Source organism: Eulemur rufifrons, chromosome 18 (assembly GCF_041146395.1).
Source record: "Eulemur rufifrons isolate Redbay chromosome 18, OSU_ERuf_1, whole genome shotgun sequence".
Classification (NCBI taxonomy): domain Eukaryota; kingdom Metazoa; phylum Chordata; class Mammalia; order Primates; family Lemuridae; genus Eulemur; species Eulemur rufifrons.
This window is the reverse complement of record NC_091000.1, coordinates 37,670,413-37,697,506: the sequence shown is the minus strand read 5'-3', so window position 1 is coordinate 37,697,506 and position 27,094 is coordinate 37,670,413. Positions and strand designations below refer to the sequence as shown.

At 34.5% G+C, this 27,094-nt stretch overlaps 1 protein-coding gene across 6 annotated transcripts in view; it reads right to left on the bottom strand.

Annotated features, from left to right (window-relative positions):
• Positions 1–27,094, bottom strand: part of ARFIP1 (ARF interacting protein 1) — an 83,947-nt gene that overhangs the window by 55,958 nt on the left and 895 nt on the right. For 2 of the 6 annotated variants that reach the window (XM_069492884.1, XM_069492885.1), the window contains exon 2: positions 10,661–10,740. The exons of the other annotated variants lie outside the window; for them this stretch is intronic. In XM_069492884.1, the coding sequence (XP_069348985.1) occupies positions 10,661–10,738 (78 nt within the window). In that variant the 5' untranslated portion in view covers positions 10,739–10,740. The remainder of the gene's footprint in view (positions 1–10,660; positions 10,741–27,094) is intronic. 6 annotated transcript variants of the gene reach the window in all.

Genomic DNA, 27,094 nt, shown 5'->3' with positions numbered 1-27,094 from the left:
TCAAGACAATGTGATGTTGGTGAAAGAACAGACAAATATACAAATTATATGCTCAGAATATAATCCAAAATTGCTAGACATACAATGAAGCAAGAAAATGAAAACATTCCCAAGGAAAAGACAATTGATCTATTATAGAATTACTCTTGAGATGAACCAGATGTTGGAACAGAAAAGGATTTTAAAGAAGCTATTATAACTAGTCTCAAGTAAAATATTTATTTTCAATGAATGAGAATCTTGGCAAAAATAGAAAATCTCAATACAGAAATAAAAAATAATAAAAATGAACCAAATGGAAATTCTAGAACTGAAAAGTATAATTTAAAAAAATAATCACTGGTGAGACTTAACCAAATGGAGATGGAAAGAGTAAGTGAACCTAAACAAAATCAAAATAAATTGTCCAAGGTGAAGAACAGAGAGAAAACATTGAAGAAAAAAGAGCTTTAGAAACCTGTTAGACGATAGTAAATGGTCCAACATATATGTAATTGAAATACCAGAGGAGAGGTGAGAGAAAATGGTACAGAGAAAGTACTGAAGATTTAATGGCCAAAAATTTCCCAAATTTGATGAAAGACAAAAACTTGCAGATACAAGATGCTCAATGAACACGATACAAAATAAACACAAAGAACTCCACGCCAAGGCACATCAAAGGCCTCTTGAGAAGCAATGGAATGTTTCATTCATACATGCCAATGATTCTCAACTCTCTGAGATAGAGTTTGGATATTTGGCCTCTCCAAATCTCATGTTGAAATGTGTTGGATGTGGGAGGTGTTTAGGTAATTGGGTAGATCCCTCATGAATGGTTTGGCGCCCTTCCTGAGATGAGTGAGTTCTCACTTTATTTGTTCATGTAAGAACTGGTGTTGTGTAAAAGAACATGGGCGCTCTCTTGCTCCTTCTCTCAGCATGTGCCACATCTGCCACTCTTCGCCTTTCACCTTGATTGGAAGCTCCCTAGAGCCCTCACCAGAAGCAGAAGCCGGTGGCATGCTCCTTGTATAGTCTGCAGAACCATGAGCCAAATGACCCTCTTTTCTTTATAAATTACCCAGTCTCAGGTATTCCTTTATGGCAACACAAAAACAAACTAACACATTCTGCTCTTAGAACTATCTGGGAAGTTTTTTACCTCTCTACAGAGATCATGATTTAATGATGGGCTCCGGTAAATTCCTATACAAATAGCCAAGTGATTCTCAAGTGCAGCCAGGTGAGAATCAATGCTAGGAGCACATCTTAGACAAGAGAGGAAGGTTAACACAGCAAAATCAGCTATACAAATATCCATTGTGTTTATATAAAAACCCAAGAACACGTACTATCATTTAAGGCCCTGTGTTACATGCTGTACCTTCTAGTCACAACCTTTGCCACTTTGAAAAACAAATAGAAAACCTTAGTATGGGGAAACACCTACAAAGTCATTCAGTTCAACTTGTCATGCAGATTAAAAGTACAAATAAGATACCATATACATCCATTAGAATGGCCAAAATTAGAAGGACTGACAAAACCAAGCAGTAGCAAGTATGTGGGGCTACTAGACTTACACACTGCTGTGCAAGTAAAACTTGGTAAAATCACTTTGGAAAAACTATTTCACAGTACTATTAAACATATGCCTATAACCTAGCAATTCCACTCCTAGGAAATATACCCAAGAAAAATAAATGCATATGCCCATCAAAAGATAAGTATAAGAATATTCATAGCAGCTTTACTCAAAATTGCCAAAAACTGGAATCAATCCTAATGTCCATCAAATAAATTGTGGTAGAGTCACACAATGGAATATCATACAGCAATAAAACAGAACTGCTGCATCAAAAAACATGGATATACGGAACATTCACAGACATATGTTCAGCAAATGAAGCCAGAACCAAAGAGTACATATTGTACAATTCAACTAAATTGAAGAGTGGTTATCTTGGGGAGGGGTAGTACTGAGTCATGACCTTGGAGTAGACAAACATATCTCTGATAAAACAGAAAAAGTAAAAACAATAAAGAAAAAACTGATAACCTGTACTTCATCAAAATTAAAACTTCCTTTCAAAAGACACCATTAAAAAATGAAAAGGCAAGAAAATTAGTTGCAATTTCTATATCTGATAAATGACTAATACTTAAAATACATAAGTAATTCTTGCAATTCAATAACAAAATACAAATAAAAATTGGCCAAAATTTTGAGACTTCACAAAATATATGAATGGCAAATAAGTACATGGAAAGATGCTCAGTATCACTAGTCATCAAGGAAATGCAAATAAAAACCACAATAAGATACCACCATATATCCACCACAACGGCTCAAGTAAAAAAGACTGATAATGCCAAATGTTAATGAAGGGCGACCAGAACGTGCCTACATTGCTGGAGAAAATGTAAAAAATATTTTATTTGGGAGAAGTCTTTAGCAATTTCTTATAAAAGTAAATATACACTTGACCATATAACTTTGCCACGCTACACCTAAGCATTTACCAAAGAGAATTAAAACAAATGTCCTGACTTGTATATATGTATTCATAGCAGCTTTATTCCTAAGAGCTTAAAACTAGAAAAAAAAAAACCCATGGTTAATGAGTAAATAAATTATGATATACCCCATACAACAAAATATTCCTCAGCAATAAGAAGGAATGAACTCCTGACACATGCAACAACTTTTAATTTCAAAAAATGCCAGACACAAAAGAATATATGATTCCATTTATACAAAATTCTAGAACATACAAAACTAATCTGTTATGGCAGATCAGTGGTTGCCTGTGAAAGAGGTGGTATAGGGGAGAACTGATTGCAAAGGAGTACAAGAAATTTTAGGGTGATGGACATATCTGTATTTTGACTATGATTATGGCTTCCCAAGTTTATAGTAATACATTTGGCAAAACCCATTGGACCATATATCTAAAATGAGTGCATTTATGTTATATGTAAATTTTGCCTCAATAAACTGTTGGTTTATTTTGAAAAAAAGGTAAAATTCCATTTTATTATCTCTAATAACAGAGGATGTATTTTTCCTGCAAGCCCCAAATCTACCCACAGAGCAACCACACTAGTCTTGTGGGGGGAGGTGTGTGACCCTGATCACAGTGCCCAACTACAAGGACTGACTTGCCACTCCAAAACCCAGCACCAAAAGAAGTTTGTCATTTTCCAAAATATGTCTCGCCCACAAAAAATAAATTACACCAATACTCTTTCACTATAAAAATGACTGCATAGTTTCGAAGTATCATTTATAAACAATATATTCCCTGTTTGATCTAGAGTCTGAAAATCAGAAGTACTGCCTCTAGGAGAGGATCTAAAGAACAGCAAGTATCTAAAGAATGGCAGAGCATAAAAAGTAATCATGAAGAAAAAAAAAATCCCTCTGTTCCTCATCTTTTATCTTTTAAAACAGCATAACTGGTTTGCCAAGTCCAACGATAGCAAGTATTACATACATCTCATTGTTTTTGGCTGCCCAACCCCATCCCCAACCAAAGCTGGGAAAAGCCTCACACTGTGAGGCTTGGAGAAAGGCAGAGCTTGCCTTGTATTATATAAAAGCTCAAAATATTTGATAAGCAAGCAAATATCTGGAGCTAGATTGCTTGGGTTCAATTCATGGCTCCTCCATTTACTAGCTGTGAACCTCAGGCAAATTCCTAAAGTTCTCTTTCCTCATCTGTAAAATGATTGCAGCACCTACCTCATAGCATTGTTGTGGCATCAAATAAAATATATATGAAGTTCTTAGAAAGTGCCTGGCATACAATAAGTGTTATATATGTTAATATATGTTAATGTTATTAACATTAATGTTAATATATGTTAATAATATGTGCTAATATTATTATTTGTTTCCCAAGCTCTAAGGCACTGCCATTATGACCTAAGCTCTACCAAATCAAAAGCACTTGCCCCAGACTTAGAATCAGAAACTAGTGCAAAAAAGAGCAACAATAACCGCAACAAGATCAAATTCCTGGGTCAGTTGTGGCCATAGCACTAGTGGCAGCATCCATCAGTCACCAAAACTAGGGGTACTGTCAGTGCACACTGCTACATCTGGTGCTAAGCAATCTGGCACCCTCACTGGACCATAGCTGAACCACGATTTGGATCAACTTTCATACATGTGCAGCCTGGAACCTGGTTTTCCAACCCTCCTGAAAATTCTCTATGCTACCTCACATCCTCTTAGTAAATCCTTTTTCTGAGTAAATGAGCTGGAGCTGGTTTCATAACTGCTTGCGACATAAGACCTTGATATCAGACTTACAATCAGTAAGTACATAAATGGAAAATAGTCTTCTAATGTTTTTATGAATGCCTTTGAGTATCAAATGATAACTCTGAAATGGTCTAGCAAGTTTTCAGAATGTCAGAGTGCTATGAAACTTGTTTGATTGCTTCATGGTTCCCTATTTTAATACCAACAGTAATCACTAAAAAGTTGGCCTTTCCTGAATGTTTACTACATGCCAGGCACTGTGCTAAGCACATTACAGAAATTATTTCATTTAACCCTCACAACTGCCCCATGAGATAAATGACTTTCCCAATTTTAACAGATGAGGAGACTGAGGCTGAGAAAGGTTAAAGAATTTAACTAATTTAATTTAAGGAATTTAATTAATTTAAATAATGCATCCTCTTGCCTATGAAGCCCTACAACAGTAAGAGCTAACACTTAATGAGTACTTACTATGCGTCAGACACTGTTCTATGTGTTTTTCACATATTAACTAATGTAATTCCACTTGCTTTATGTGCATTATCTCATTTAACCTCATAACAACTCTGGGACCTAGGTACCATTATTATTCACACTTCACAGGTAAGAAAACAGAAAGATTAGGAGCTGGTGATTCAAACCTGGCAAACTGGTTTGAGTTTTTAACTCCCACATTACGCTGCCTCTCCAAAAGTGACTGAAAAATATCAACAGGCCCTTCCAACCTATATATATACATTTGGACATTTATATGAATCAAACCCACTACTTTCTTAATGTTGACAAATTGTACTATTATTTCTTCTACTTCTAAACCATCCTCCACAGTTAAAGAGTGGCACCTGTCTTAATTTACTCAGTCTGTTCACTTCCAACAACTCAAGATTGAAGCATCATCTCCATTTATATCATTAGGGCTTTCTGCTAATACAAGAGCCCTAGAGACAGCTACATCCAGGAACCTCCTTCTCTTAGCACTTGGCAGTTGCAGAATTAAACTAGGACACCCAGGAATCAGGAGTTCCAGGATAACAAGCCTGTTGTTGAAAATGGCATCAACTGCCAGAAAATATGCATGTGCTACCATTGATCCTGATAGCTCATTGGTTCTCAAACACATGGTAGGTGGGGTGTGGATTTTGACCTCCCCCAACATTTAGCAATGTCTGGTTGTTACAGCTGGGGATGGTGTGCTACTGGCATTTTGAAAGTAGAGGCCAGGGATGGTACAAAACATTCTACAATGCTGTCAGATAATCGCCCACAGTAAAAAATTATCCAGCCAAATATGTCAGTCATGTCAAGTTGAGAAACTCTGTAAATAGCCTGATGCTATAAATTGCTTCTTAGACTAGCTGGCCCCATGGGACTTAATACTTGCTCAAAATGTCATAAATATAACCGATTGCAACTGCACTGGGGGAGAATAGCTCTCCCCTGGCTTCTTTTGGTGGACCAAACAGCATTCCAGCAAACTTTCTCAGCACTACAATAGTGATAACATGGCTCATAAAACTGCTTATGAGCCTATTTCTATTTCTAGCTGCTTCTCATACATACCATACTCTCCCCCACTCTCTTTCTACTGGCCAATTTGGACAGTGGACAAATCTTTACTAACTTTATCTTTATCCTCAGGATACATAGTAACTTTCCTCCCTGACAATTCAACTCCTAGTCTAAAGCCCTGTCTGTAGCTGCCCAAGATGTAGGGCTAAAAGAAAAAAGCTCACAGAATCTTTTTCTTGTACTACTTATGTTTTTCAAATCCTGAAAATATACCTTGACATTAATATAACAAAAGACTTTACATTTGACAGTTTAACATTTATAGGTGAATATCATATGGAAAATATGAGAGGCATCATTAACAAAGGCTTATCCAAAGACTAAAAAACATCTTAATGCAAAAGAAAGGCATGCTAGAAATAAGTTTCTTGCTATTATCAATACACTAAATTATTCATAGTGAAACTTCATTTCTAAAATGCTTAGAAACAATGTAGAAACTTTCTAGACGGGAGCTAAAGGAACCTGTCTTAGCCTTACTTAGACTTGTGGAACTATATAAACCATTATATCTACTAAAACACACACCTTTAACATTGTTCTTTAGTGCAGTTTACTACTGAACAAGCAAAAACAAGGTTGTATAATAATGCACTTAATGTTTTTCCAGCTGTTTCTTAAATCTACTATTTTTTTAAAGTTATTTGAAAATGCAATAAAAAGTACTGTGAAATATTTCCAATGCTTCAGTAGGTATTTTGTCCTGCTATCAATTCTTCTAACTTAAAGGATTAAATTCTTAATTTCAGTCAATTTTAGACAAAGCAGTGAAGAAAGTAAACACTAAAAGAAGAAAAGAAAGAAGAGAAGCCAATTCAACCTTAACAGTTCTAGTTATGGCTTCAGATAATGAAGATCGCAGTGCTTCGAAGACTAATTATGCATGTCAATAAAGACCATATTTTGTTCCAATACCAAAAAGCACAAATACCTTCTGTGTCAGATGAAATTATTCAGACTTTTGCCTATAAAAAAGGAAGCACTATATTAAAATTTATAACTCAAATAGTCTTTGAAATTTCCTTCTGTATTAGTAAAAATACAACCTTCTTTAAAAAGTGTTAATGTGTTTATTACAAAGTGTTAATTCAGCATGGTTCAGAGTATTAGGTGAATAAGCCCATTGCATGAAGGAGAACTAATCAAGATATTAGAGACATGGACTTAGGGTCCAGCTCTGCCCCTTTTTGAACTCCTGACCTCAAGTAATCCTCCCGCCTCGGCCTCCCAGAGTGCTAGGATTACAGGCATGAGGCACTGCGCCCCATTTTTATACTTTATAGAAGTCACTTTATTTCTGTAACTTTCAATTTCCTTATTTATAAAATGGAATTATTAACCTCACCTTTAAAACAGCTATTGTGAAAATCAAATGTAAAACTACTATATAATATGAAAACATCATATAAAGATGTTATAACTATAGCATACTGATTTCAGCTCAAGACCAATAGAACAAATACTGGAGTAGTTCCAACAACACTAGTATTTTATTTACCAGCATAGCTACTCTTCATAAGTTTGTTGGTATGGCTGCCCTAACTACACTTTTCTAAAACAGACCATGATCAAAACAGAGTTGAAATATGAGTATAAATATTAATTGTTTGTAGCCTTGGTTTTTTTCTTCATACTATCTATCTTGGCAACTGCATAGCTTTTATAGGAAGATGAAGCAAACTGGCAAAATCCAGATAATTATTGAAGCCAGATAATGAATATATGGGAATTTGTTTACTATTTTGTCCTTTTTTACATATGCTGTAAATTTTTCTTAAGCAATGTTTAAACTATTAGTATAAACTCCAAACTTGTCTTATATTTTCAGCTACCTGCTACCTGAATACTGCATTTCAAATCTTGTGTTTCTCATTTTCTGCCCGTCATTCTCATTTCTATGTCAAGCCAATCTTAGCCGCTAGCTATCTCTTGAACAACATTCCTCCCACTCTATCCTCACTGACACCCAGTTCCAGCCAGAGTCCTCTCCACTGTTTCTCAAACACACCAATCTTATTTTCACTCTTGCTGTAGGTTTTTACTCCCAGATTTTCACATGCCTCTCTCCCTCATCTCATTCAGGTTTCTGCTAAAACATCATCCCCTCAGAAGGGCCTTCCTTGGCCACCCTATGTAAATTAGCACTCTTCATCACTCTGTAGCCCCCATCATGCTTTATAGCAGTAAATACCATTTTACATTACATTATAAAACATGTATATATCTAACATGTCTGTCTCCTTCCCCAGTATGGCTACAACTCTTTAAGTTGACATCCAAAATCCTTCCATGATCTGAACCATCTTCTTTCCACCAATTATGCTTCTTCAGATATCCTATGAAATTAAACTATTACTTATTCTTCCCTATATGTTTCTGAATTTCCTTTCTCTATGCCTTTACTCAAGCAGTGATCATAAGCACTCATGTGCTCAAATTCTACCTGTGCTATAAAACTCAGTATAAATGCTACCTTCACTGATATTCCTGGCTGATATGCCTCTGAACTGCCACAATGCTTAATCTGTACCACTATAAAGGCATTATTATTATTTTGCATTTTATTTTTTTTAATTTCCTGTATTAATGAATAGGTACCTTAAATGCAGGATCTGTACTGAATTTACTTTTTAGACCTCTGAGTTACATGAAAGAATGCAAATATTTGTATATTTTTCTCAAATATTAGAAATTGATATATATTCTAGTGTTACAATATTGAAGGGCAAACAGAAAGAAGAATTCAGACTATACTCTCAAAATAAACTAATAAATATCTAGCACAACTTCTTTGCATACTTGCTTTTATTGTCATTGCTATTAAAAATATACTGTATCTGTTTGTTTCCCAAATTTCTTGCTTCAACTTTTAGATAATTTTTTTCTATTTAGTTTCTTAAATTTATTCATCTTTTCCACTTTCATTTAGGCTCAAATCATAGCTCTGTTCCTTAACAGCTATGTTAACCCTTCCACGTTTTAGTTGCCTAATCTATAAAAATGGAGAGAAGATCTCAACAGGGTTATTGGAGCATTAAATGAGATTACATATGCAAAACCTAATAAAATGCCTGGTACCTCATAGACCCTCAACAAATGCTGTCTATTTAGGCTATTGTTTCTTCTTATAAACAAAACTGACCCATAAAATTTGAAAAAGCAGGTTTAAATTAGTGGAGTGCCAATAAATTAGGAGTTTTAAAGTTATAAAATATTCTTAAATCCTACTTTGGTTAACTGTAAACTCATATAATGCTTTTAAAATGGGGCATAAATTCATTTTATATTCAAGTACCTGGTCTTTTTTTTTTAATTACAAAATTCCCTATGGATGCTACACATTTGAGTGTGGCTAAAAACACAGGGAATGCCTAATACGGATTTTCATGTTAATTTACAGACAAATTTGAACAATCAATTATTTGGCAACAGTTTCCTTCAGATCACTGTCATCCAGGCTAAACTCTCTACTGAGCAGAAAATTTCTAGTTTAGCATCTACAAGAGTGACATTCACATAGACAAAACTCACAGTGGTAAACCACTAGTGGAATATTTTCATTTATTATTATGAATCCCATCATTGGCTGGGCTTGTCAATCTTTCCCGTAGCACATATGCATCAAACTTCCCCTAATCATCTCACAACAGTATAGATTCAGAGATCTAATCATAAACAAAATGAATCCATCAACTAAGTACAGTATACATAATTCTCTAGTTTCTTAGGACTATATATATAACCAGAACACTGCTTTGCCAAATGGTAAACAGCCAAGCTATTTTAAGTCACAAAGAATCCTGAATTCTCCATAAATAATACATATTTTGCCAATCAGAACTCATCTTTGATTTTTATATTAAAAGAAAATAATTCAGTTCTAAATCCTACATTAAAGCTTACCATACAGATTCACAGTATCTTGGTTTAATTGATGGCCTAGCACTGTGTCACATAAACAGGTAGCAAATTGGTACAGAAACACCCACAATTGGAGTCAGAAGACCTCATGTTGTGTTCCAGCCTTACCAATTCCTCTAAATCAGTCACCATCTCTCTGAAAGTTAAATTTGTTCAACTAAAAAACAGAAAAAATAGTTGTTTTACTTACCTAATTGAATTATACTGAATTATTCTAAAGATCAAGATGAGATAATATGAAAATACTACTCTGTAAATCTTAAAGCACTATAAATATAAGCAGCATTACTAGTATTAGGTATTCAAAAAACATCTATTGACTTGAAGTCAATGCAAAACTAACTGCTTAATCTCCTTCTCCTTATTCTAATGAATTGAAACAGTGGTTCTTAGGTGGTATATATCAGAATAACCTGTAGAACTTTCAAAAAGAAAAAATACACATGGCCCAGTGTCTACCACTGCAGATTTAGATTCAGCAAGTTCAAAGCGAAGTCCAGAACTCAGCAGTTTTTCAAAAGCTCTGCACCTAGACTCTAAAGCATATCAAACTAGAGAGGGAATATGGGAGTGGATGGGCTCAAAATGTGAGCATACTACTACTTATACTTCAATAGAAACTGCCAGCCATTGTCATATTTCATATTTAAATAGAAAACTATACTTTGACCTATAGCTTTTATGTTCATTTTTATGTGACAAATAAGCTATATTCTAGAATTTCAGATGTCCCAAGGCAAATGACAGCCTAATTGTCATTACAAAGCTCTTTTCCCTTCCCCCCTTTCCTGTGACTACATGTATAAGAGTTTATTTTGAATGGCACATTTAAGCCAATTAAGTCAATTTGGACAGTCTAACACCTTGATTGAGATGGGCTGACTTCAAAAAACAATATAAATACCACCCAATCACCTCAGAATTAGACTTGACTTCTTCTGTAGCTTGTTTAGATGCACCAAGAAATGTAGTATCATTGCTGCAGTCAGACATACCTAAAAGTAAAATGTGTTGGGCACACATTAAATAATTTCATTAAAAGAGCTGTTATCATCTCAGTGACATTCTTACAAATATCCCATAAGAGAACTAATTTATTTGTAGTCAGACTTTGCTTTTCAAAACTATCTATAATCGTGTGCATATCTATTGATTACAACAGATAAACAATTCTAAAGACAAAAATTCAGAAAAATTCTTATGCAAAATATAAAAGTGGATACCTCAGTGATTAAAAAATAATTTCATAAAATCATTTAGATATGAAACAGAATTTAAAAGATCAGAGTGTCAACTTGCTTTGATAGATGAAAAAACTGTGATCCAAAGATGTCTGAAGCCAAAATGTCAGTTATTTGTGGCCTACATAAAACGAAGTACCAGACTAGAACTCAGGTCTTTCCCATCTTCATGGCCAGTGCTCCTTAGTATTGATAACAGATGTGACTGCTTATTATCTAAGTGAAACATGATACTAAGATTTCATTCAATAAAAGTTTAATAGGTTATTTCTGCTTCTAACTTATTCAATGACATTTAGAGAATGCAACTATATATGAATAACTCTGCTAGGCACTAAGGGTAATGAAGAGTAAAATCTAGTTCAGGTTCTAAAAACATCCTGAATATAATCAGGGAGACAGATACACAAATAAATAAGTACCATGTTAGCTACTATAATGCAAAGAAAAGACATGTTTACTCTTGAAATACACTGGAGGGAACAATTTTACTATTTGCTAACAGAATCCAATACCATATTAAGAAAATAATAAAATGTGACTGAGTGGGATTTTTTTCCAGGGGTACAGGATTGATTCAAATAGACAATCTATTAATATATACCATATGCCTAAATCTAAAAGGAAAAACGTACAATTTTCTCCATACACACTGAGATGAAGTGTATTTGACAAAATTCAACACTCAAGGAAATAGGAATTAAGAAGTATTTTCTCAATATGATAAAATATATATACATTTTTATCATATAGCCATTATCTTATTTAATAAATAAATAATAGAGGCATTTCCACTAAGATCAGGAACAAAGCAAAGATGCTCACCATCTCCACTACTACTCAACATTGTACTAGAGATATTAGCCAATCCAACTAGGTAAGACAAATCAATTTGAGGAATAACAGGTAAAGAAGTAATAGTATCTCTATATGAATATGATATAATAGTATGTCTGAAAAACCCCAAAGAATTACTACTAAAACTAACTCAAAAATAAAAGAATTCAGTAAATTAAGCAAGACACAAAATTAACACATAAACATGAATAGCCTTCACATACAAAAACAATAATCAGGAAACACAATGGGGGAGAAAATCACATTTACAATAGCAACAAAGATTAAATACTTAGGAATAAACTAAACAATGTGTAAAAACTATATGAGAAAAATTACTTGAACAGATGAAAAGATATCCTCTGTTCTTAGGATGACAACATTATAAAGATGTTATTCCTCCCTTAATTTATATTAATAAATATATATTTATATATAATTAATTTATATTAATAAATTCAATGAGATGCATAAAAATATGAACAAACTATTTTATAAAGTTTAGCAAGTTGATACTAAAGTTGATATGGAAAATCAAACATGCAAGAATAGCTAAGAAAACACTGAAAAAGGAAAACCACAAGGGAGACTACCTTTATCAGACATTAAAACATACCAAAAAGCATCTATAATTAAAGCAGTGTGGGACTAACACATGAACAAAGAGACCAGTGAAACAGAATAAAAAGTCTAGAATTAGACCTAAATATATTCATACAAAGAAATTTAGTATATATCAAAGGTGGCATCTCAAATCACTGAAGTACAGATGGATTTTTCAATAAATGGTGTCAGGAAAATTAGGTAGCCATTTGAAAAAATGTAAAATTAGAACTGTGTCTCACACCATACACAATAAACTACAAATGGACTAGGAATTTGGATGTAAAAAATGAAACCATATAAAGTACTAGAAAAAAACATGGTTGAACTGTGCTTTAAAGTTGGTATTCTGACTCAGAATCCAGAGACAATAAAAGAAAATACTAATAAATTTGACTACATAACATTTTTTAAAATTATACAACAAACAGTATATGCAAAGTCAAAAAACAACTAAAAAACTAGGATGAAATATTCACAACATATACCACAACAGGCTAATATCCCTAATATATAAAGAAGTCTTAAAAAACAGGGGAAAAGGGCCAAAATAAAAAGACAGAAAAAGACATGAACAGTCAGTTCATGAAAAAAGATACTAAAAGGACCCTTAAATATATAAAAACTTCTCAAACTCACTCAAAATTAGAAAAATGCAAATTAAAACAACACTGAGATACCCTTTCTCACTTATTAGAGTAGCAAAAATTTTAAAGTATGACAAAACATTCTGTTAATGAGGATGTGAGGGGAAACAGGTACTATCACATATTGCTGATCAAACTGGTACAACCATTGTGGAGGGAACTTTGACAATGCCTAATAAAATCACATATGCACTTACCTTTGGCTCCAGCAATTCCACTTCTAGGAATCTACCCTGGGAATACACCTCCAACTACACAAAAACATACACACATTGCAGCTTTCTTTGTAATTGTAAAATACTGGAAACATAGGAAAGTGACTGAATAAATTATGGTACATCCAAGCTGTGTAACTATGGGGGGAAAAAAAAGAATGAGGAAGATCTCTATGATATGAAGTGATTTCTAGGACACTTTGTTAATTGAAAAAAGCAAAGTCTAAAAAAAAAAACCTATTACATGCTACTTTCATATAAGAATAAAGGGGGATACAAGAAAATACACATTTCTGCTCACCGGAACAAAAATACAGGAAGGACAAACCAGAAACTAAGGAGACAGCTTATCTACCTGTGACAGGCAAGGAAGGAGTAGAAAGAAGTGGGAAGTGAAGGGAATGGAAACAGGGTAGCAGAGATAGGGAGGGAGTGACACTTCTCTGGATATACTGTATATTTTGTAATAATTCTGACTCTTAGAATCAGAGTAATTTTCACATACTGATATGGTATTACAAAATAACAAAAACTTTAAAAAAAAAAGTGGGGGCTTGTTGAAAGAACACAAGAGCAAAACTAAAAGAGCCCCTAATGGTCTATGCTGGAACAAACTGAGAAACAAAATCAATTATAGTACTGGATTTAACCATACAGAATAAAACAAATATTAATGAGTCCAATAAATGAGTAAATGGAGGAGAAGAGACCATTCTTCCTCACAATAGAACACAGTAATTAATTGAATTACTAATTCAATTAATATATGTAGGAAGGAAAGAGGGAAACAGAATCACCGTAATAAATGTTCAGACAAGATCCACTTGATAGATGCTAAAATTAGAGGGCAAAAGTTTGAGGAAAAACAGGATTTATAGTCTCCAAGTATCTTTCACAAGCTACTTATCAACTAAAAAGGGAAAGACAGTAGCTTCTAGTGGAAAAACTCAGCACACTCAACCAAGTGATCAAGTAATCACAAGTTAGTAAGACATATTAACATCATAAACCCCTTAATACAGTGCACTGAGAAAGACACAACATCATTTTTGGGGTATTCTTGCCAAGAATGCAAAAGCTCAGTCCAATCATGAGAAAACACTGGACAAACCCAAACTGACAGACACCCTAAAAAAATAACTGATCAGTACTTTTCAATAGTGTCATGGTCATGAAAGACAAGGAAAGTGTGAGAAACTTACAGATTGGAAGAGACTATGGAGAAATAACTAAATTCAATGTGGGTTCCTGGATAGGATCTTGGAACCAAAAAAGAACAGTAGTTGAAAATTTGGTTTAATTCTAATAATGTCTGCAGTTTAATTAATAATATCATACCAGCGTTAATTTCCTTCTCTTAGTATTTAATATCATAAGGTTATGTAAAATGTTAGCTTTAGGGGAAATGAGGTGAAGAATATAAGGGAACTCTCTGTACTATTTTTGCAACTGTTCTTCAAGTCTAAAATTAGATAAAAATAAGTTTTCTTTTAAACAGTATGAAATTCTGAGCAAAGGCAGAGGAATTACCCTTCAGATAGAAGGAGGAAATCTCTTCCACTGAGGCCAGAATGAAAGGAAGAAGAAACCTGTAGAGATACTGAAGAGTGAAATGAAAAATGGAAGAAAGTTAAAGCAGTTCATTTTTGCTATTTTTTTACTTTCTTGTGAAATAGGAGTTATCATCTGCTCCCCTATATTAAATAGTAGAACCAATTAGGAAAATACAGTAGTTCTCCCACCCTCACAATCCACAATTTAGCTTCCCATAGTTTCAGTTATCCACTGTCAATCGTGGTCCAAAAATGTTAAATGGAAAATTCGAGAAAAAAACAATTCACATGTTTTAAATTGCGTGCCCTTCTGAGTAGCATGATGAAATCTCACACCATCCAGCTCAGTCCCACACTGTATATGCTACCACCCTTAGTCACTTAGCAGCTATCTCAGTTAACAGATCAACACATCACAAGAAGGGTGAGTACAGTACAATAAGATATTCTGAGAGAAAGAGAGGGAGCACATTCACATAACTTTTATTACAGTATCGCTATGGTTTGGATATTTGACCCCTCCAAACTTCATGTTGAAATTTGATCTCCAATGTTGGAGGCCTAAATAGGCAGTGTTTGGGTCATGGGGGCAGATCCCTCCTGAATGGTTTGGTGCCCTTGAGATTGAGTGAATTCTTGCTCTATTATTTCCCAGCAGAGCTGGTAGTTAAAACCTCCTTTCCTTTCCTCTCCCTCCCTCTCCATGTGATGTCTGCACATACTGGCTCCCCTTAGCCTTCCACCAAGAGTGGAAACATCCTCAAGCCCTGACCAGAATCCAGGCAGATGTAGGCACCATGCTTCTTGTACAGCCTGCAGAACCATGAACCAAATAAACCTCTTTTCTTTATAAACTACTCAGCCTCAGGTATTCCTTTAGAGCAATACAAATAGGACTAAGACAAGTATATTGTTATAACTGTTCTATTTTATTATTACTTATTGTTGTTAATCCCTTACTATGCCAAATTTATAAATTAAACTGTATCATAGGGATGTATGTATAGGAAAAAATATAGTGCATATAAGGTTCAGTACTACCCATGGTTTCAGGCATCCTCTAGGAATCCTGGAACATATCCCTGGAGGATAAGGGGGGACTACTGTATTATCATTATCATTCAGCTCTAGAGAAGACCAAATACTCAAGGCAGATAAAGAAACACGAAATCAAAGTTCTGAGAACTACAGATATAGGTACTAAATCTATGTTATTCATATTCTTTAGGTGCTCTGATCTACTTCCTTTACTTTTTAAAGGTTTGCTTGTTTATAACTTTGATAACTAAAATACATGGGAGTGATAAGATTTAAAACATTAATAACTTGTAATTTGTGCTGTTTAAGATACAGATTTTCTGATCTTTACATGAATTTAGTTATTTTTAAAAGTTGTCCTTAAAACAGAATGATAAACTACTACTACAGAACTACCACTAATGTTCAGACCTCACAGGTCAGTTATATTGGAGGCCAAAAATGTCTTAAGTCATCTCTAGGGTTCTGCTTCTATTAATATAAATCAGCCAAAGGTATTCATTAACTAATGAGTATAAGAATCAAAGACCTACAAAGTGAATTACTAATTAGCATTTATTAAAATGCACAATAATATAACATGAAGCTTATAATTCATCCAATTGTTTGTGGCTGTTTTGACTTTATTATAACAATGACATTTTGATTTCTATAAACTGAGTAGACAATCTATACAGAAAGAAACCATTTAAGAACTTTTCCCAGATTTGATGAGGGAGAATTTTATACTCTACAATTCTTAAGTGCATTTAGGGTCTTTTTAGAATCCAGGAAAGAGAGGGTAGGAGGTTTGCCAGGATTCCTAAGGATAAGAGGAAACAAAAGACTCCATGAATACCAGAAAAAATAAAAAAACGCCTTCCCAACAACACTGAGTTTAAAGACTTAGAAATCTAATACTAAAGGATCTATCGGAGGATTCTTTCCAAAGGTACTTCAGCAAAAGAGTTTGGCAAGTACTATAAATAATAATGTATGGAATCAAGGAGTTCTGACTGGTGAGTCAAGAACAATACTAAAGAGGTAAATATAGAACACTAAGAGCAAAAAGGGGGATCTTTCTTAGTTTTAGACCGTTAAATCATTGCTATTCCAGAGACTAAAGAAAGTGGTGCTATTTCTTTCATTTTTGATGGAATCCAACAGAATATGCCCATCTTGTCTCGTTCATGGATAAATGGGAAGAGACTGATATGACCTGTATTTTTATTTTACCATAATACGTTTATTTTGCAAGTGATTTTTAATTCTTTAGACACAATTTCCCCATATCTTTACATTACCACATCTTTTTTCTATACTTTTTAAACGTTAGATACAGAATTTGTTAGAAGTTAAAAGGAAAAAATACATTCTTTCTGCTAAATAATACCATATTATATTTAACTTAAAGAGTATTAAACTTTTGAATATCAAGAATTGAAGCTACCAGGGGTCACATTTATTTGTAGGTCCCAAAATAGCCCTGAGGTCTGAATAGGAAAGTATCTTTTATAAACTATAACAAAACTCATAATTCAAAATAAAACATTCCAAAATGTACACAATTACATCTATATTCAACACCTTTACAATATCCAGAAACCTACTGGATTTTTAGAGATGACAATGAAAATAGGTTTACATTCAGAAACAGTGCTTATATCAAGATAACAACTTGAAACTTGGCAAAGATGTGTTTTTATTTCATAATTCAATATTAATTTTCAAGTTGAACTGTTTATAATATAAAATTGAGCTAAAATAGATCATGACTCCATTAAATAACTACATGCTTAAAGCTGAAAATAATATCCAAAATATAAAGCCTTCTGTTTTAGTCAAAACAATTTTGTTTCCTATGATAGTTTTACTAACATAGAAAAAAAAAAATCCTTTTCCCTATAGTCTAATGCAAATGTCATTGAACTGAAACGGCTTACCACACAATATGTTCAAAGTGTATCAAATTTTTTCGTAAATAGAATAACCAAATAAAAAGAAATAAGTTAAAACAGAATCATTTACATAATGCTTCTGTCTTTATATCAACAGCTATCTGACATCTGTAAAAGCTATTTTGCTAGATACCTATATGTCATTTTAGATACTGATAAATTAAGTTCAGGTTGCTCATTAAGATAAATACATCAGTCTAGAAAATTCAAAAGTAGAAAACCTTGACAAAATGCCATTAATTATATGTAGTAATTAGAAACAATTTAAAAGTCAATCTAACAGATATTCAACTATGTCTATCCCCACCACCATAATCAACTCTTAACCAAGAAACAAAATTAACTGTTTGGAGAAGTCTTTTTAATTTCCCCATTCAGACCATGTTACAGAGAAATTAATGAGTAATAAGACCCTCAAAACTAAATTACCCTCTGAAAAGAAAACTAGCTGTAAATAAACTCTAAATTATTCAGTGTACTATGGCCTCATTCATCATAGATGGCTAGCTGAGTTCCAAACCATAAGCAGTGAAGCCAACCAAGAAGCAAGAGAGGTGGTCATCTGTTTTTAGTGTTTGTTGTCATTGATTTCATTCCAAAATCAAACACAGTACCTGTTATTTGGTATTATTTGAACTGCTTTTCTCCCTTAGCAATGAAATTGGAGAGTTACTTTAATTCTGTTACTAAACTCCCAAAACCATATAAAATAAATCCCTCAATATTCATGGGTAAGTTTTTCAATGGAAAACAAATCATAGTAAATAATCTAAGAATATAATGTAGACACAGATGATTACATATAGAACTATTTCTAGATATATGTATATACACAAGACTGTATACACATATATTTCCTTGCTGTATCTGCTAAGAGGGCCTAGAAGCAATGACTTCTCAATAGCAATGAACACACATGGTGCCCAGTTATTGGTTTTAAATGCCATTCTCCATAAAAGGAATCAATGCTCCTTGGAGAAATGGATGATTCTAGACCTGGCACAGGTAACATACAAGATGACCCTGGAGTACCTCATCAGTGCCAGAAAGTTAAAAAAGTGCTCAAAAACAAACAAACAAACAAACAAAATAACAATAAAAAATCTCACAATGATGGGCGTATATCAAAGGAATATAGGAATCAACTAAAAAAGCTTCCAATGGCCAAAGCTGGAACAATTTGAGCAAAAAAAATAAAGTACTACTGCATTATAACCCAAAGTATAAAATAAATATCCATGAGTCAATACAGATATAAACAAATGAATTAATAAATGGGAGAGAAGAGACAAATATCCCTTACAGCAGATTTCTAAAAGATTAATGTAGTTACTCTACCCTTAAGGAGATGGAACATAATTCCCCATTCCCTAATTTTGTGCTTCACATAGAGACTTTATTCTAAAAGGTACAGCATGCAAAGGGAGGGAGAAAAAGAGTAACTTTACAGTGGACAAACCTGATGAATACTCCCTCTAGCCAGGTGATCAAGGTTACTATCACCAGTGCTAAGTCATATTAACAGTATGCACTCTTGATATGATGTGATGGGAATGGCACTTTACCCCTGTGGTGTTCCTCCCAAAAACACATTACTCAGTCTAATCATGACGAAAACATCAGACAAGTCCCAACTGAGGGACAGTCTCCAAAATACTTGACCAGTATTCTTCAAAACTATCAACTTGTAATCAAAAACAAGGAATATGAGAAACCGTCAAAACAACAAGACACATGACCACGAAATGTAACATGGTTAATAATAATGTGGCAGTATTAGTCCATTAATTGTGACAAATGTATCATACTAATGTAATATGTTAATCGGGGAAACTGGGTTTGAGGAATACAGGAAGCTCTATACTACCTTCACAATAATTCTGTAAATCTAAAATCATCAAAAATAAGAGTTTATTATAAAATAATCTATGAATATTGTGCCATATTTTAATGACTATTAATAATTTATCTCCATTCATTTGAAAAAAACAGCTGGCAATTTAACTATAGGTTGAGTATCCCTTAAGTGAAATGCTTGAGACCAGAAATGTCTCACATTTCAGATTTTTTTGGATTTTCAAATATTTCCATATACATAATGGAATATCTTGGGGAAGGGACCCAAGTCTAAACATGAAATTCATTAATGAATGAATATATACACCTTTATACACATAGCCTGAAAGTAATTTATATAATATTTTAAATAAATAATTTATATAATATTTTAAGTAATTTTTTGCATGAAACAAAGTTTATGTACATTGAACCATCTGAAAACAAAGGTGTCACTATCTCAGCCACTCACATGGACAATCTGCAGCAGTTTGGCATCACCATCATTCCTGTCTCTGAATTTATATGCTAGCAATAAATGATCATTTTCTTACACACATGTGCCATTCTATTACCCTTTGTGAGTGTGCTTGTGTGGGGGAATGCGAGTGTGTGCAAAAAAATATATAATGTAGCTGAAAGAGGCTGGTAGGGTATTTTTTCTTTTATGGATGCTGTATAAAACTGAGTGTTGTGCACTTGAGTTTTGACTTCAACCCACTACATGAGGTCAGGTGTGGGATTTTCCACTTACAGCGTCATGTCCAGCTCAGAAAGTTTCAGATTTTGGAGGATTTCAAATTGTAGTTTTTTGGATTAGGGATGCTCAACCTGTACTACTATTTTGATAAAAATTCATACTTAAAATCTTTTATTATAAAACTCCATGAACTGAGATCCATAATACCATCAACTTGGAAATTCAATGGGTCAATATTTAGGTGTCAGGCACTGAACTAGGTATTAGGGATTCAATAATGAGCTAAAAATGAAAACAAGATGTGGTCCTACCTTCATGGAGTTTGTAGGCTATTGAAGAGAAAGACAATCTTATAATCACACAAATAAATGTAAACTGCAACTGGGGGAAATGTATGATACTACTACCTTCATCTAGAAGGTTAGTGTATTCCTTAAGGATGCAAAACTTCAGCTGAGGTGTGACGGATGACTACAAGCTAACAAGTGAAGTGAAGTAAAAGTAAAGAAAAGAATGGTCCAGACAGAAAAGCATGTGCAAAAAGCCCAGTAAAAATGGCAGGAGCAAGGCAAGTAAAAAGGACTCAAAAAAAGGCCAGCATGGCTGAAGTGGAGAGTTATGTAGAACATGGTACAAGATGAGGCTGGAAAGCTAAGCATTGTGAAGGAGTTTTATTTTTATCCTAGAAGCAATGGGAAGCCATAAAGGATTGGAGGAGGAGGAGGGTGACAATCAGATTTGTGTTTCAGAATAAATCACTGTGCCTTCAGGATGGATAATGGATCAGAGAGGGGCCAAAACAGAAGTGGGTAGACAAGAATGAAGAATATTTCAGAAGTTTCAGGCAGGATGATGGTAATAAACTAAAATGGTAGAAGTGGAAATAGGAAGAAAAAGAAAAATCCAAGAGATCTTTACAAAGTGAGATTAATAAAATTTGTGGACACATTGGATGTATCAGGGAGAGGGAGTTAAAGATCACTCCTAGTTTTCTGGATTTTACAAAGAAAAGATAATGGTCTCCTTCACTGAAAAAAGGAACAAAGAATGGACCAATATTAGGAGGTTTTGAGGGGAGCGAGGGGGAAATCAGTATAGTTTTAGACATACTGGGTTTGACATACCATTAAGATATTCAAGAGAGGGTGTCAACAAGACAGCAGACTATACAGATCTAGAGCTCAAAAGGGACAGAAAACACTCGTGTCCTCAATAAAGCTGACATCTTTATCCTAGAAAAGCAGCTAACTATAATCCTTGAATATCCAACAAAAACATTAGACTTAGACTTTTACCATCTGGATTTAGTTAAAACAAAAAAAATGAGAACATGGCAATAATATTTCATCAGCTAAAACAAAAACTACTAGGCACCACAGGGAACACAGAGATTTTTTAACTCTTGGTATAATACAGTAATTATGTCCTCAATCATATGGCATTTTAAAGTTTGGCAAGGCTGGCCAAAGTTGAAAATGTTCTAAATCTCTATTGTCTAATAAAGTACCACTAGCCACATGTGGCTACTGAGCACGGAAAGTGGCTGGTATGAGCAAGGAACTGAATTTTTTATTGTACTTGATTTTAACTAACTTAAATAGCCACATGTGGCTAGTGGCTATGGTATTAGAATAGGTTTAGAGCTTCCTCATATATTTCACCCAAACTTACTTTTCAAACTGGGAGGGGGTATGGAGGATGAAGGAATTAAAGGAGCAGAAGAAACTTCTGTTCCATCTGTGTATAATATTATTTAAATTTTTATTTCAAGAATATGTAGTACTTTAATAATTTAAAATATTTTTTAATTTTAAAAGTAATTAATATGCAGTATAAAATAACTGGGAAATACAGAAAGAAAAAATAAAAATCACCCGTAAGCATATCTTTAAGAGATAATCTATAATTAACATTTAGCCATACAGGAAGAGGATCTACATTTTTTAACCCTTTTGTTAGAAGTACCTGTAATACTAATGACCCAAGTTACTCTCTTTTCTACCTCACCTGCACCCCAAACACTTTGGGAGTCTTATTAGACAGGTATCATCTCTAGAACTCTACCTCAAAACTGCCAAAGATAAACACTTATTAGTCCACTTGCCTCTCTCTCTTACCAGCACCACCACCATCCCCTACTACCAACATCAGATGCTTTAACTGACACCCAGTCTCTACTCCCAATGTCATGGAATTATTTAGTCACTATAGTGAAAAGAGTACAAGCTTTCAAGCAACTTTGGTTATGAGTCCTGTGGTTCTCTTTTTATTACTTGGGTAACCTGGGACTAATAATTTCTGTTGGTTTCTGTACCTGTTTCGTCATTTGTTAACAAAAAATAAGACAACCTAATACACAGATAGTATCTATAAAGCATAATGCCTCACCAGAGTAGCAGTCAATAAATCACAACTATTATGAGGTTCTATGTGCCTGGCACTGCCCTAGATGCTGGAATTAGCACTCTGAGACAAGAGAGATAGGGTTCTGGCCATCCTGGAGATTACAGGCCACTGGCTTAACCTGCAGGGACTCTTTCACTGGGGTTTGAATTTCTGATCCATCCCTTTTTAAGTGTGTGCCTTGTTCACACACTTAAAGAAGAAATCTCAATTTCTTCATTTCTAACATGGTAATATTGTCTACCTATTCGACATGACTGGAGTAAAAATGAGAATATATGTGAAAATGCTTTGTAAATTATTATGTGCTACGCAAACAGAAGGCATTACACAAAGAGTAACATATTCCTTTTCTCTAGGGCAAAGCTCTAGGGCAAAGCTTACCAGTGAGCCAAGAATGGATTACAGATGTGCTTCAGGGAACCAGGGAGGCCCTGACTATAGTATGCCACACAATTATAATCATTTTTTATGTGTGCCACAATGCAGAAAAGTTTGGAAACTTTGCTCTAGAACACTATCTCATGCTAGCGGAAACTGGAGTTGGCCAACTAATTTCCTCCTTTGGATGATTTAGGGTTCACCACCAACTCTTAACTCTTAAGATCCCACTCCAAAGGCAATGTGCCACTATTCCTCAAAGGACCAAAGAGGCTCAACCCTGAACATCAAGGAGCTACTAGTTCAATGCAATCATAGATACACAAAAATAAAACAAAATAATAACCCTTAGGTGAGAACATGGCAAAGATACTGCCATATTTTTACAAAGGATTCGAGCAATTGCCAGTTTTACAACTTATCTTTGGATCCCAAAATATTGAAAAAATCCTTTTTGGTGGCAAATCTTTGTCTTTCAAGAGAGGATCTGATTTTTTCCAAACACCCAAATTTATTCAGATTCTGGTGACTAAGGTGAAGTGACAAAGCCAAGCAAGAACTCATTTTCGTATGTCTCAGTCTGAATTGGCAGTAGTACTAGAAGTAGATGTCAAAGCAGACTGCTTACTCTGAAGAAGAGTATTCACTTAAATAAATATGTTTGCTAGAGAAAAAAAAGTACCTCATGAGATCTTATATTCCTTTTTCAGGAATCAGCTGCTAACAGGGCTAAGCAACACCTGCCTATGCACATCCTAAGACAAAGGTTTAGAAGAAATGGAGGAGAATGGAATGAGAGATGAGAGGAAGAAGGGAAAAGGAACAAAGGAAAGAGAAAAAGAAAACATATATTTTTGTCTCGTAAAAAGCTGACAACCTGCAAGAGCTATTCAGTGGCTTCCATGACTGCCTAAAGCCAGTAGACCAAGGATAATAAGTTTATTTTCAGACTCTCTTGTTTTTTGTTTTTAGAGACAGGGTCTCCCTCTGTTGCTCAGGTTGGAGTGCAGTGGCCTGATCATAGCGCACTGCAGTCTCAAATTCATGGGCTAAGGGATTCTTCTGCTTCAGCCTCCTGAGTAGCTGGGACTACAGGTGCATGTCACCACACCCAGCTAATTTTATTTTATTTTCATAGAGACAGGGTCTTGCTATGTTGCCCAGGCTGGTCTTAAACTCCTGGGTACAACCAATCTTCTTACCTCAGCCTCCCAAAGTGCTGGGATTATTTGGGTAAGGCACCATACCCGGCCCCCTTTTGTTTTATAGTCTTTTTCATACATCCCAGAAATAATGCTGCTATATATCTGACTTTTAGACTGTCATGGTCCCTAAGTCATCACCTTCCATATTATGTGGAACAATTTATTTCTCAGTCTGTACAAATACTGTTACTTTTCCATCCATAGCCATATTATCTTTAAGTTTCCTACTGAATTTATTCTTTCCTCCATCCCAAATCCATCATTTAAAATTATTTATACTTTCAGACTCTTATAATGTCAAATTTATTACTTATAACTTTTATTTTCACATTGTTCACTCCTCACATATCATAATGCACACCCACATACACGCACTCCAAAGACTCACATCCATCACCATGAGAAAACCCTATACACTACCACTCCATAGGCCTCTTCCAAATTCATTTCTTTTTGTCATACTTTTCAGGATGATATTCAATCAGGTGTTCATCCACTGAAGATTAATAAAGGAAAAAGACCATTTTTTAAAAATGACTGATGGACTGATTTTTTCCAGCCTGGGCAACACAGTGAGACTCTGTCTCTAAAAACGTTATTTTAAAAATTAGCCAGGTGCAGTGGCATGTGCCTGTAATCCCAGCTACTCTAGAGGCTGAGGCAGGAGGATCACTAGAGCCCAGGAGTTCATGATCAGCCTGAAAGATTTTTCTTTTTGAGACTTCATCTCAAAAAAAAAAAGAAAGAAAGAAAGAAAGAAAGAAAGAAAAAAGAAAGAAAAGAAGCCACTGAGATATCCCCAACTTATTCCAAAAAGAATATAATGATATAATGGAAGTATGGTAGAAACCGTCTGTATTAGTAATCTGGAGTCAGACAACCTGGGTTCAAATCCTGGCTCCACCAGTGTAATTCTCAGCAGATTACTTTAGCTTCAGTTAGTCCTTTAGTTTCACTTTCCTCATCTCTAAAAATGGGGATTTTAGCCACCTTATGAGGTGGCTGGCAGCAATAGATAGTAATGTAAAGCGTTTAGCATGGTGTCTGATGCAAAGTAAGCAAACAAACTTTAATACAAATGTTGTTATGGTGTTAGATATGATACATCTTTTGAATATGCCATTACCTTAGAAGGAAACTAACTTAGGCAAACCTATTCTTTATGTTGACTGCTCCCCCATGTGAGAATGCTAGACAGAGGAAAAATTATTTCATCTTATAAGTAAAAGAAACTGATTACTCTAGACAGACTATGGTGAACTGTGTAGGTCTCTTCAAGTTACCATTCACTTAAAAAAAAAGGTCAAACCTTTAGAACTTCAACCCTCAATCAACAAACACTTCACAACCAAAAGAGTAAGTTCAAACATGCACTCTAAAACCTACATTAAGCTTGGAAGGATACAAATTTATTCACAAGAGGAATAATCATTAAAATGCCTAATACGGAATGGAGAGAAAGGGGATGTCAAGATAAGCAGCAACATACCAAAGGCTCATGGACCACGCCATTGAAATATCTTGTTTACTCATCCTAGGAAAGCCAAAACCTAAGGCAGATATACCTCAAGCGAAAAATAAGAAAATGAAAGCAAAGAATGACCAGAATTTAAATGTTTTACTCCAAACCGTACCTAGTAGATTGGTGATATTTAGTATGCATTAGATAATGATAAGCACAGCAGTTTATAAATCCACTTGATCTCCAGAGCATTGGCCACAGACAGTCATCCCTAAAAAGAAACCTCAAAACCACAAATCAGGAACTGAAGTAGGCAGTCTCACTTCCTTCTCTAAGTCTAGGAAGGAGTTCACAAACATTGAAGTTTTAAAGTAGAGATTTCAATATCAAGCTAGAATCCTGCATTCTACTTTCCTTGGTCCCAAAACAAGCCATTTACAGCTCCACAAAAAAACTGTTTACACTAACTTAAACAAGACATTGTCTAGGCAGTGGTTTAAATCCATCTGGAGGTTGTATATCTCCTTTGAGAATTTGATAAAGAGAATGGACATTTTTCCCAGGGGGGAAAAAATGCACTCAAAGAAAATTTTGAATATAATTTCAGGTGTGGGGAGGAGGAAGACTCCTGAAAGTTGCTGACCCTTAGAGTGGGGACCTCAAGTCATAACCCAAAACTAAGAGAAATCATAATCCAAGGAAAACTAATTTATCAATGTGAATAGGAACCAAGGTAAGTGAGACAGGAATTTTAATCCAGAAAATAAAATAAGATTAGAAATATTTTCTTTTTTCAGAGATGAGTGTTAGACGTAGTTGGGAGAGGGCGTTGGTCACACTGAGCACAACCCCCCCCCACACACACACACAGGACAAACGGAAGAAAAGTAGAATTAAAACAGTAGTTAAATATAGTCATCTGTAGTCGATCTGAGAGACAAGCAATGAAATGGTCAATTCCTGCAGCCTTACAGAGGGTCGACTTAACCACTTCTGGTGCACATTTCTATGCCATTGAAATTAATTAAATGGCAAACGTGAGCACATCCTCGAAGGTGAAAGCACGAAAGCACAAGTTTATGAAAAGTCCTGTAAATCTTCCATTTTTTTCTTATCAAATAAGAACCGAGTTAGAAAAATTATATAATCTAAAGGAAACGAAATGGGGAGAGGCTGAAATCCTGAAAGAGTGGCTAAAGGATTTGCAGGAAGTGTAAAGTACCAACATTTTAAGATCAAAGAGCTCAAAAGGAAGATAAAAACAAAACAAAGTAATAATAAAGTAAAAGGG